Below are 12,664 nucleotides of genomic sequence, written 5' to 3'. Positions count from 1 at the left end.
CCCCGCTTGCGTCCACCCTCTCACCCTTCCTACCTACTTCCCTCCTCTCTTCTCCTCCTACCTCCTCTCTCTCCTCCTCTCAACTACCCTACACATCCCTATTTTTGAGAATATTGATGGATAGATCTATAGTTCCCAAACTGGGCATTGTTCTACCTGGAATTCATAGGATATTTTACTATTTAAGAAACTCATGAGTTCACAATAATGCCCTCGGATGCCACAGCATAAGGTATAAGAACCACTAGAAGCACTGTCAAAAAAAATAAATACTGACACTAGAGGGCACCATAAACTAGAAAGTTTTGGAATCTCTGGAATAGATAAAGTAGATATTCCTGACACATAGTTTGAATTTAACTATGTTGGGCAAAATTGTTCATGTTCATTTTTAATTCAATCTTCCCAATCTGGCGATCCCTAGTTATGCTAGAATACACCATCCCTCTCAATTGGGAAATGTTGCTTTGCTTTTATTTCTTATTTTTATGTAGCTTTTGGTCTAATAAGAAATTTATTTAGCATAATGTTTCCCTCTAGATACTCTGCTATCCATGTATTGATCGGATTTCTCTTGAATGTTCAGCGGACTCAATTTGCTGGATTCGTAGTAATATATGCTGTGGGGATTGAAATATTAGTAAGTAATTCAGCTCGTAGCCTTTTAATATTATTTGTGTATAATTTTTAAAGGTATGGATGATTAAAATAAAAACATAATGAAATAACAAAAGAATCAAGTGAAAATATTTTTTGAGAAATTAAAAATCATTATGAAATTTTGTATCTGAGGAGATTTTCAATTCTTTACCATATCTATTTTTTTTCCATTTGTATATGTTTGTGTGAATTAGGTTTTGTCCTTCTTCTATCGTTCCACTCTCACTTTTGGCCTGATGGTGTTTTCTATGTGGCCTGTGGTCATTCGAATGTGGATCATAGCAAAGGTATTTTCTGTATAGGGAGATTTGGTAGAATGGTTATGGCTACTGCCCCATAAAATGTACACTTCCATTTAAAGTTCATGAATGCTTTATTTAAATTATAAATATGCAAATGCATAGAAGGTTTTGCTAGCCATAGTTACCTTCTTGCAAGCCATGTATACAGTGCTGGGATTCAAATAATTTAACAATCAGTTCTCTGCAGAATTTCCCTCCACCCCGTATGGAGCGCGCCACCATCGCTGCTTCCCCTAACCCCCCCCAACGGAGCACCCCGCCACCATGGCTTTCCCCAACCCCCCCAACGGAGCGTGACACCACTGTGGCTTCCCTCCAACCCCCCAATGGAGTGCACCGCAGCCACGGCTTCCCCCAATCTCTCCTGAAAGGAGTTCTCCACTGCAACCACTGCTTCTCCCCCCAGGACTAAGAGCTCTGCCATCACCACTGCGGGGATCATGGCCGCTCGGGGGGATCTGCCAAGCCTCATGGCAGCGGCATTGGCGAGTGTGACGCAGCTCGGCCAAAAGCAGCCACAAAGCAAGTGGGGCAGCATGGGACAGATCCCCCCTCATCTGCTCATTCCTTTTCACTCCCCTTCCAAGTCCTCTTCGCAGCTCTGCCCACACAGCCACCGAAGCAGTAGGTGAAGCACTGGAGCTGGAAAGTTCAAGTCCTAGTGACTGTGTTAACTTTCATAACAACAGACAGAAGTGCCCCCTTCTCAAATGTTTTGACTTCCCCTATCACTCTTGGATTTATGATTTATGATTTATTCAAGTACTAATATGCTCTGTTACTGGTTTTCTTTTTGGGTTAGGTTTTTTTTTTGAGTTTAGCTAAAGCTAGCTTTTATCTGAATTGTAAAACGGTGAAATGAAAAGTGTGGTACAGAAGAGAATATGCAGGTGTCCTAACCCAGTTTGAGACAACCATTTAAAATCAGTGAAATCTTTAATAGTGCAGTATAGCATAGAGCTATTCTGAAATGATTCTATGTCAGGTCAGTAGGGAAGGGTTTAGCATATTTTTGTTGATGATTCTACCCCTTTTTTGCATGTAGTTATATCACACAGGTATTAATGGCAGTTATTTCCACATTTTGACCACCTTGTAGTAAGGGTGAACAATTACTCTTGTTATCTGGCCTGCTGAATACCCTGCCCCACACTTTATACTATGTTATCTTAGAGTGATTCCTTCAAGCAATATTGACATTTTATATACACCCACACACACCAGAAATTTACATTTTGAATTCTTATAATTTCAGGTACAAATTTATATAACTTTACTTAAAATGTTTTTATATGTACATTAATATTTAAACATTATACTTCTATTTGTAGGTGTAACTTACTTGTTTTTTGCCATAGGCAACAGTGCTAAGTTGGATTCTCTCGTGTTTGCTCCTGGCAATCTTCCCGTTGATGCCTGTGATAGGAAGAGAATCAAATATCTCTTTAGTGTAAGTATGAATCGGCTTTCTTCACATTACCACTTTCATGTAATCGTGTTCTAATTTCATCTAATGCTTGCCTCTAGAAGGGAAATATGTTATTGGAACCCAAGTAATTTATTCTTGAAATCCAAAATTAAAGTCACATAATTGTGGTGGGGAGAGAGGTAATTATTGAATGTAAGTTTTTGAAGTTCTCAGATAAGAACTTTGTTATCAGAATGCTTCATACTCTCTTCTCCCCCCCAAAAAAGGGTATTCTAAAATAGTGGGTTTGTAAATTTATTCTTTCTGAAACAAAAATTCTGCCCATTCTTATTCTTGTTTCAAACTGAAGATTATAATTTTCTGATGATTTCTGCTTTATGTAGGCTGTAAAATTATTGTGTGGACCTTTTCCCGTATTTTCGAGCTTCCCTTTTATCAGTGAAAAACAATTTTTAACAATTGGAACAAAAATGGATCTAGAAGTTTACACAAAGGCTTCTTACATTCTCAGAACAGATGTAAAAAAGTGATGAGTCTCTAGTCATATGCTGGATCCATGTATCATGCTGACCCAGAGAGCAGTTCTCTATCAGCAGGAGATTCTAATAGGATCAGACAGAAAACAAAGAGAAATTTAAGGACAACTACTAGCAATAAACCAAATGCAAATTTGAAAACTTGGTGTATTTACTTATTTATTCAGTAAATCATATGGCCACCCAACTCACACACAAGTGACTCCAGCTAATATTGAATTGGGATAGGAAAGAAGGTCATCCTTAATATATTCATCAGTTCGAACCTTCTTTTTGACTCCCTGGAGCTTAGACTAATGTCTTATTCATGTTGCATAGTTGCACTTTTGTGATTAATTTAATTTTTTATGAAATGATTCCTACAGAAATATCTTTGAAAAGCACTCACAAATAGTTTATCTTTTACAGAACAGCAGCTGGCCTGTTAATTATATTGATAGCTTTGTCCTACCTGGTGACATGTTTTCGGAAGAGCAAAAATAAATATTTGCATCATAAAGATATCAAAATATATCTATTTCAGGTAAGTAAGTCCTATAAATATGTATTGTTGAGAAGTATAACTTTTGTTGCTTTGAAAAATCAGCTTTGTACATTTTTGGGTCAACATCAATTTTAACCCTGCTGTTCGGTTATTTATTTTTTTTAATTTACATTTTAAAAAAAATCTGCTAACTATATGCCAGCAACTCCAAACAACAAAATGAATTCTACATATATCTTTCTAGATATTTTTAAGACCTGGAATCCTTCATAGGTACTACTCTTTTGGACAAGTGGAAAACCGTTCACCATGATGTGATACTACGATGCTAGAATCAAGGCTGTAAATACAGAATCTTAGAAATGGCCAGAAGATTTCCCAACCCTCATTTATTAGTAGCTTCATTAAGATGGAGACTTTCAGAACTTTCAGAACAGTCTGAACCATTTCCTCCAAGTCTGCCACTTGGACTTAATATCTTGGACAAGGCACCAGTAGATTCCCTCCCTAAACATTGATTGCTCATGTTTAATATTCTTTTTATTATTTTCCAGTCTCCCCACAGTTTCTCACACTGAGCTTCTACAGTCCATGCATTCATCATAGTATCACTTTTGAAACAGGATGAATTGGGTGTTTAGGAGAATCTATGTTGACCAATTTAATGAACTCATTGTTCAGGATACCAAGCAAAACATCCATAAAATCGGTAGGAAAATTAGCCCTCAGCTCCATCATCTACTCATGCAGACTCCCTCATACAACATTGCTGGGATTGTGGTTTTCACTCACATGATGGTTCTCCCAAAGGCAGCATCACTAGTTAGGATAGCCAGGTGTATAAACAGATTTTCCCACAAAAGAAGTCTATGACTTGATGTCAAACAATCCTAGGAAAAGGGATTTACTAAGCTGGCAAGGAAGGAGGCTTCCATCTAAGATGCTATCAAGGTTGCATATGGTGATGGACTTCCCCCCCAAAAAAATCTCATTGTTCTTTTGCTGTATCCTTCAACTCCTCCTTCTTTTCCTGAACCCCATGAAGGGAATGCTTAATAAAACAACAAATTCTTAATTCAGTGCTGGTTTAGTAAGATAGAAATTGTTCCCCTGATGATGTTATAGAAATTGTCCAGTGAGAATCTGCAAAACATATACTGTATAGAACCCAAAGGCTGGAATGCTAATACTGGAAAGCAGTTATATTTTCCAGAGAGAGATTTTGGGGTTACTATAGTAAAGAATATATAATGTTTCACAACAATTTTAAAAGAAAATATTAACTCAATTACACCAGGAAAACTGGGACTTTTTTATTGAGCTTTTCCAGATAGGACTACAGGTAGTCTCGAGTTACAACAGTTCATTTAATGACTGTTCAAAGTTACAACGGCACTGAAAAAAATGATCATTTTTCACACTTATGGCCATTGCAGCATCCCCATGATCACGTGATCAAAATTCAGACACTTGGCAACTGACAGTTGCGGTGTCCTGGGATCATGTGATCATCATCATGTGATCACAAGCAAAGTCAGTGGGGAAACCAGATTCTTTAACAACCGTGTTACTAACTTAACAACTGATTCACTTAACAATTGTGACAAGAAAAGTCATAACATGGGACAAAATTCACTTAACAAATGTCTCACGTAGAAACAGAAATTTTGGACTCAGTTGTGGTCTTAAGTTGAGGATTACCCGTATTCTAGTTTGGCATAAATAATTTGTGTTTGATAAATAATTTGTGTATTTCGATTTGTGTTGGAGTGATTGTTCTTGTGTGCATAGAGTTGAGTGATTGAAAAATGACAGGACTCACAATTGATGATCTTATACTAAAAGATGATCTGTACGTCTTCTTTTCTAAGGAAGAAGAAATATTAAGATCTGGTCTTGGCACTGTTTTAAAGAGTAAAACATGTCCAGTAGATGTCACTGTAAATTTAAGATAAATGAAGGAGTTGGGAAAATAAACTAATCCAGATGAAAACATATACAAAATTGTCATAGTGTAGTTTTGCTATAGCCTTTGAATTAGATTCCCCCCCCCCATGATTTAATTTGTTGTATCACTGTATGAAGGTTTTAAACATTACAAAATGTACTTTTTTTGTACTTCTTTGTTGGAAATCATGTAATTTCGCCATCTGTATAAGAGATCATAAATATGAACCAGCTACCTAGTATCCAAATTTTGAACATGTGACCATGAGATGGCTGCAATAGTCATAAGTGTAAAAAATGTTCATAAGTCACTTTCTTCAGTGCCAGTTTAACTTTGAACAGTCACTAAATGAATGGTTGTAATTCGAGGACTAGCTGCCCTTTGCTAGGAGAGATCACTTTGGTGGTTTTTTTGTCATTATAGATGAAACATACTAGCTTCTGTACCATTATTTTGTGTCCTTTCTGAACACAATAAAAACTGGCTTCACTTTCCTATTATGGTTGGCATAACTGGTGCCAATTTACTGTGCCTTTATTTGGTTCACTTTTCTCTTGCTTTTACTGAGGAAACTGCTTTACACCACTGAATCATTTCAACGCTGGATTCCTTTTTTTGACACTTTAATACAGAGCCCCCCAACCTTTTGGGCACCAGGGACCGGTTCAGTGGAGAGAGGTTTTTCTATGGACCGGAGGGGGCGTGGTTTTGTCTACTGCCTGCATCCCACGGATGGGGCTTTGATTGTTTGTGCAGACCAGTTTCTGGCATGCCAAGGCCTGGTGCTGGTCCATGGAGAGCTTGATTTTGGATAATGAATGCACTGATTTTAATGAGAGTTAAAATACGAACATTATGCCATTTTATTAGTATTTAAGTTTGAAGTCCAAATTATGTCATATAGGTACAGGGGGGAAATGACAGGCAGCCTGTCAACTATTATGGCTTCTATGAACTGTCACATGATGACACATCAGGCAAAGTTCAAATAAGCCAACATAAAACATGATGCCAAATAGCGCTTGTTTGATGACCTCCTCTAATTACTTCTCTAATCTGTAACTCTGAAATGGACTCCTATTGACAAATCTCCCTTTTAAATAAACTTCGTTGAAAGGCTCCCTCCTGAGTGCTTTTTCTCTTATTTATTCAGTCTGGAGGAAATCAAGCATGAAATGCAGTTATGCAAGTATGAACCAACAGTTTGCTCTGGCAGTTCCTGAATGTATTTATGGTGATATCCAAAATACAATGGGGTTATACAATACCTTAACGAATATATTATCAAATGAAATTTTAAACAATGGGTGGTTTTGAAGGCTTCTCTACCCCTCCCTTCTGCATACAATTTCTTTTTATTTAAATTGCCAATTGAACTTGAACACGGTACGTACAAGAGTGCAAATGTTTCAGTTTTATTTTTTAAAAGAGACAATCTTTGGAAAAAATCTGAATAGTCATTTTTTATCTTGCTAGTATTCCTTAATGCAATAAAGTGAAACCATTCAGATGAGCTGTTGATTATTTTATTTTATTTTTTACTAGTTGCTGAGTCTGGTGGCATCAACATACATTGTGAACAGTACTCATAGCAGTCTTCAGAGCAAACAAGGATTGCCTATAATAAATCAGGTTATCAGCTGGATGACATTAGGTAAACCTACCTCTCTTGACAGAGATTATTTTGGATAAAGATCTGTCAGGTACACATAAGAAATGCTGGTTTGCTGGTCTTTCTGCTATTGCTGCATATGTTCTGTCACTGAGAAGCATGATCTGAAAGATCGTACTCTGATAAAGATCGATAATTACATAAATACAGGAATCCATAAGCATCCCCTAATAAGATAAGCAGATTTAACACATGATGATGAATATGTATTTGGAAGTAGATGAGAATTTGCATTAATTTATGGTCTTATTAAGTGTTGAGGGGGTTCAACATAAGCAGCAGTGATTAAGGGACTAAGTTTGCTACATTATTGATCCTGGAACTATATAGCAGTTGCAAAGAATTGAGAAAGCAGCTAACAAAGCAAATTGGGGATGTGAATTCTTTGGTTTAATTCTGTTATTGGAAAGAAATTGTAGTTTAAGAAGAAAAAAAGCCTCTGCATGAACCTCCAAAGAACTGCTCTAAATATGGACAAATAGTAATACATTAGGGTTGAATATTAAATGCACATTTCTTCTCAGCAAAGAATTTCAGAATCTCTCACCTAATCTCCCAGATAAGGTTGTTGCAAACATAACAACATTGAGGACAACCAAATGCACCATGCTATAAATGTGCTCTATTATGTGCTGCGTATAACAATAGATTCAGGCAGATGCTGATAGCTTACGAGCAACCATTCATTTCTCAACAAAAGAGGGTTACTAATAAACATAAAGCATTCATTCTTCAAAGCAAAGTAAGGCTGTGTCTAACAATTCCCACCTGTCCACCCCCTGCACTCGAAAATTGTGTGATTTTGAACTGGGGCTTTTCCAAGTTTTTGTAAGCCAGCACTTGCTGATACTTGTTCTTATATGTGATTGTAGCGCATGATGTTTCTGCTTTTGCCTGCTGCTGCTAGTTAAGGGCAGGCAATCCCGATCTTCATAAAGACTCTGCAGTCAGGCTTGTTTGTTTTGAAAGCTCATTCTTGCCACTTCAAGCTGGCTGTTGTTCTCTCTGCCCTTCCCAATGTTTGCCTTTTGTCCATCAGTCCCCTAGGAGTCAGATCTGCTCAGACCCAGAAGAGGCACGTTAAGCATAAGACGTTTCATAACAGCTATAAGCCAGGGTGGGTCTGGTGAGATTTGTTCTGATACTTATCCAAATACATTCTGGATCTCATCTAAAGTACAAGATCCTGATTCCTCGGGATTGCAATTTTCTTTTCCTTGTTCTGCCTGCAACTTCAGCTTTTCCTCATTTCAGCCCTACAATTTGTCAAAAACACATTTTAATATATTCTTCTGTTCTAAGTTGCAGTCAGAAACAAAACACCCCACCCACTTAAGCAGTATAAATTGTTCCTTGCTGTATCTCTTTCTAGAATATGTTGCTGGTTTGAACACTTGCTGAAAAAAAAGAAGTTAAAATTAGCATGCGTGCTATTTAGTATAATGGGCAACAAAATATGAGTTGTTGCTAAATGTTTTTAAGATTATGTGTTGTGTTCTATACTTTAAGTACAGGTAGTCCTCGACTTACAACAGTTCATTTAGTGACCATTCAAAGTTACAATGGCACTGAAAAAAGTGACATAAGGCCATTTTTGACAGTTGCAACCTTTGCAGCATCCCCATGATCATGTGATCAAAATTCAGATGCTTGGCAACTGGTTCATACTTATGACCGTTGCTGTGTCCCAAGGTCATGTGATTCCCTTTTGCGACCTTCTGACAAGCAAAGTCAATGGGGAAGCCAGATTCACTTAACAACCGTGTTACTAACATCAACTGCAGTGATTCACTTAACAACTGAGGTAAGAAAGGTCATAAAATGGGACATAAATCACTTAACAAATGTCTCATTTAACAACAGACATTTTGGGCTCAGTTGTGGTCATAAGTCGAGGACTACCTGTATTTGCTGCAGCACGGTGTGATTGTGGCCTAGCTATTAGCAGTGGTTTTTGAAATCTACCTTGAAAGAATGTTATCTGGCTTGGCTCTTCTTTCTTCAGAAATAGTAAGACTGACTGTGGTTTCTTATCTGATCCTCATTTTCAAAACACTGGTTTCTTTCTGACTAGTCAATATAAATTAAATTAAATTAAATTAAATTCCAAGCCTTGGCTTAAATGTAGTGTGGTGGCAATGAAGAAGAGCTAGAATTGGGTCAGTCTAATCTATCCCCAACCATAGAAACTGATTGGATACAGGCCCACCCCAGAGTTTTGGGTTGTGGGAGATGTTTGCTTTCTGCTTATTAATTGAGTCTATATCTGAAGGACTGATCATATTGTAGGGAAGTTTAAAACTGTGATTAAAATTAAATTGTTTTCTATATCTGTGATGTGTTTATTCTTTGTATTTTCTTCCCTTTTTATGTTTGAATTCTGTTGCTGTTTGCTACATTTCAAATAGTTTTTTAAAATAAAAACGTTGGGCCAGTCACTTTCCCTCAGCTGGGTGGTTTTGTGAGGAAAAAATGGAAGAAGGGATGCTATATATGTTGATGTGAGCTCCTGGAGAAAGTAGATAACAAATCTAAGAAAATATAATATTCACTCTGTTTTTGTAACTAAGGCTTGAGAAATAATTAATCAGAAATGGAGCGAACTCTTTGACATCTGATTCTTTCCAGTTGCACAATCCTAGTGTTTTGATGTAAGGAACCTCCCATCACCTGACTGCTTTGATCTAGGTTCTGTCCCATCTCCCTTCAAATGCTGATCTTGCATATGAGGTTTGGTGGAAACCTGATCAGATGTTCTCTGTGCTGTGTGCCAAGATGAATAAAGATCTTGAAAGTTTTGCCTCTGTACTCCCCTCACTTATCAGCTGATGTGTGAAAAAAACAGAGTAAGCTCCAAGCATTAAAACAGAGCTTTCCAGTCCACTTTGCTATCCCCTGGCCCCCGTTTTTGTTTTCTTTCCATGCTACTTAAAAGAGGCAGATGTCTTATGAACCTAGATCATTCATACTTTTTTTTTTAATCTTCCAAATTGTCTGTGTTTTATCCAGCATTAGAGTACTGGTTTGAAGGAAGCATTGCAAGCCTCTGTACTTTTAGCTTCCAAACTGCCCAGTGCAAATGCCACTTAAAGAGGAAGACAATGTTGGACACAAATTAGCATCCTCTTCCATGACTGAAATTCAGAATGACTGCCCTTTTTTTTATTTTGTTTGTGCTCAGCATGAACTATTTGCAATGCAGTTTCGTCAAAGGGCATTTCTTCTTGCTATTCTGTTTTAGTTGGGTAATTTCTAGGAATGCAAAGGCAAGCTAGCCAATAGTTTAAAGGTAATTCATGACTTCCCAATGTAGGGTGATTTAAAGAGATAATAAAGTTATTTTTCTTTTGACAGATAAATATTCTATTTCTTACAGTTTCATCCTTGATAGTGCCACTCCTGAGTCCCACTTTTCTGTTCCTGAGGCTGCTGAGCATATTTCTTTCTCTGATGTCAACTTATCTTCTCCTTAGCACTGGGTAATTTTTTCCCTTTTTAAAAAAGATAAAGTTGCCCTTGAATTGAATTTGAGCCCTGATGATTCTATGCAGTAAGTGGCAGCACTTTGTTTGAACTCAGAAGCTAAGCTGGTTAATATTTGGATGGAAGCCCAGCAAGAATTCCAGGCCTTTTGGATAGACTGGGAAATAGGAAAACTGTCATTGGAGAAGGCAATGGCAAACTGCTTCCAGAAACGACATGGATTTGTCTATATAATAGCTGGGAATCTAGTCTGACTCAAGATGATATTTACTTGTATTGTGTATGTGTAGATTTGCTTTGGGTTTGGGGAAGGTTATGCAGTTGTGAGAATTTAATATTGTCACATTTGTGCAAATATATTATTTCATTTATCCTATAAGATAAAAGTTCAAAGTATTGTGCATTTTCATTTTCACGCTTAGAAATAACTCAAATTCCATGAAGTATGTTTGTTTGGATTTGATATTTTTTATGAAGTATCTTTGTTTCGATTTGATATTTTTTTCCCTTCAGAACAGCTACTGTACTAGTTTTCTCTATGCGTCCTTAGTTATTGTTTCTTATAATATAGCATGATTACGTGTATATAGAAATACCTTAGAACATTTCCTTTATATTCACTTGCTGTCAAAATATGTGCTGATGTAGGTATGAAGCTCTTTTCCCTCTGGCGTTGGCTTTGTTGATGTTTGTGTGGATAGGCATGGAGCAAGAAACAATCCAACAGTATGGAATTTCATTTAAACCTAAGGTAATGATTCGGTACACACCTCAGGAAAAAATGCTACCTCCCTTTTCCCTCAGCAATTAAAATCCCAACTGACTCATGAGCCTGAGAGTGTAGCCACAGAATCCCAACCACTTCAGTGCTCATATTTTTAAAATAGAATACAGAAACAGGAAAAGTCCAGTGGTTTCACAGACATGCATTAGCTGTGGCCAAAAAAGTGGCCAGATTTTCTAGAAGCCAGTGTGTATTCCACTAGTGCAAATCTGACAAGTTTTTGTCAGAGAAAACCAGAGCTCAGTGATCTGGTAACATTAGAATGTTTTGAAAATACTCACAAGTCCCAGGCCATATGCCTAGTCTTCATGGGAGCAAATGGGAATTCTTTTGAAAAACATCTGAAGGCTATCTTCAGATTGTCCGCTCCAGGTAGTATTTTTGCATCCAGGCTCCATTTTTATTTATGAACACTGATGGTTGCAAGGCATTGTTGTTAATGCAATTATATTCACCAGATTGAAGAAGTTGGCATTTTTTGGCCCACTCTTAGGGTTTAATGGATGATGTGAGTGCCCTAGTTCTTGCAATCACTTACGGTATCTGTTTGCCCCTAATTTCTTCCCTATCCCCCTCAGCAACCTTATTCTGGAAGTCAAAAATAAGTGCTATAGTGCTACATATAAGTTTCTATTTCCTTTTCCCAGTCTAAAAGAATGATATAAATCAAACCATTCCTCTTATCTCTCTAATCCTGTCCATGTGATGTGGCTATTAAGCAAGCAAATGCACTCTTAAGCTACATTGATGGAACAATAGTATCCAAATCACAAGAGGTGATATTATTGATGTATGTTTCTATGGGGCTGATACTTAATTTATAAGCTTAAGGATTGAATTGATTTTATACTGTTACCAAATGGGCATTATATACATCGTTTTACTAGTTTGTTTTGCTTTTTAGTTTATTATAATTGCTATATTTTTTTATTTCTCTATAGCATATGTGTTATACACTTGTGCACATATCTGTACATATAATTGCTATATTTTTTATTTCTCTATAGCATATATGTTATGCACTTGTACACATATGCTGTACATCTTTTTCTGTTGGTGAATTTTACTGTATTTCACTGTTAAGAAAATGAATTGAAACGTAAGAAAGAGGTGATTTTATTATGTTGTGTGCATAAATCCCATCTGGAGTACTGTGCTGAGTGTTGCATAACACATTTTAAGAAGGACATCAGTAGATCCGGAGACATTCAAAAGAGGGAGACTTTGAGGGATTTAAAAGTTGACGGAATGCTTGGAAGAGCTGAATATGTTTAGAAAAGAAACTATGATAGACAACTTCAAATATATAGAAAGACATCATGTTGAAGATGGAGCAGCCTTATTTTATGTGGGTGGCTATGTAGCT

At 36.9% G+C, this 12,664-nt stretch overlaps 1 protein-coding gene across 1 annotated transcript in view; it reads left to right on the top strand.

Annotated features, from left to right (window-relative positions):
* PIGN (phosphatidylinositol glycan anchor biosynthesis class N) overlaps window positions 1–12,664 on the top strand; it is a 64,355-nt gene that overhangs the window by 29,150 nt on the left and 22,541 nt on the right. The window contains exons 16-22 of the mRNA XM_015811509.1: window positions 541–640; window positions 855–947; window positions 2,321–2,412; window positions 3,336–3,450; window positions 6,905–7,013; window positions 10,408–10,510; window positions 11,163–11,265. Coding sequence (XP_015666995.1) covers window positions 541–640; window positions 855–947; window positions 2,321–2,412; window positions 3,336–3,450; window positions 6,905–7,013; window positions 10,408–10,510; window positions 11,163–11,265 — 715 coding nt within the window. The remainder of the gene's footprint in view (window positions 1–540; window positions 641–854; window positions 948–2,320; window positions 2,413–3,335; window positions 3,451–6,904; window positions 7,014–10,407; window positions 10,511–11,162; window positions 11,266–12,664) is intronic.

This window comes from Protobothrops mucrosquamatus, unplaced genomic scaffold (genome assembly GCF_001527695.2).
Source record: "Protobothrops mucrosquamatus isolate PMUCROS unplaced genomic scaffold, P.Mucros_1.0 scaffold43, whole genome shotgun sequence".
NCBI lineage: Eukaryota > Metazoa > Chordata > Lepidosauria > Squamata > Viperidae > Protobothrops > Protobothrops mucrosquamatus.
The sequence above is the reverse complement of the archived record's forward strand: the minus strand, read 5'-3'. Positions and strand labels throughout refer to the sequence as shown.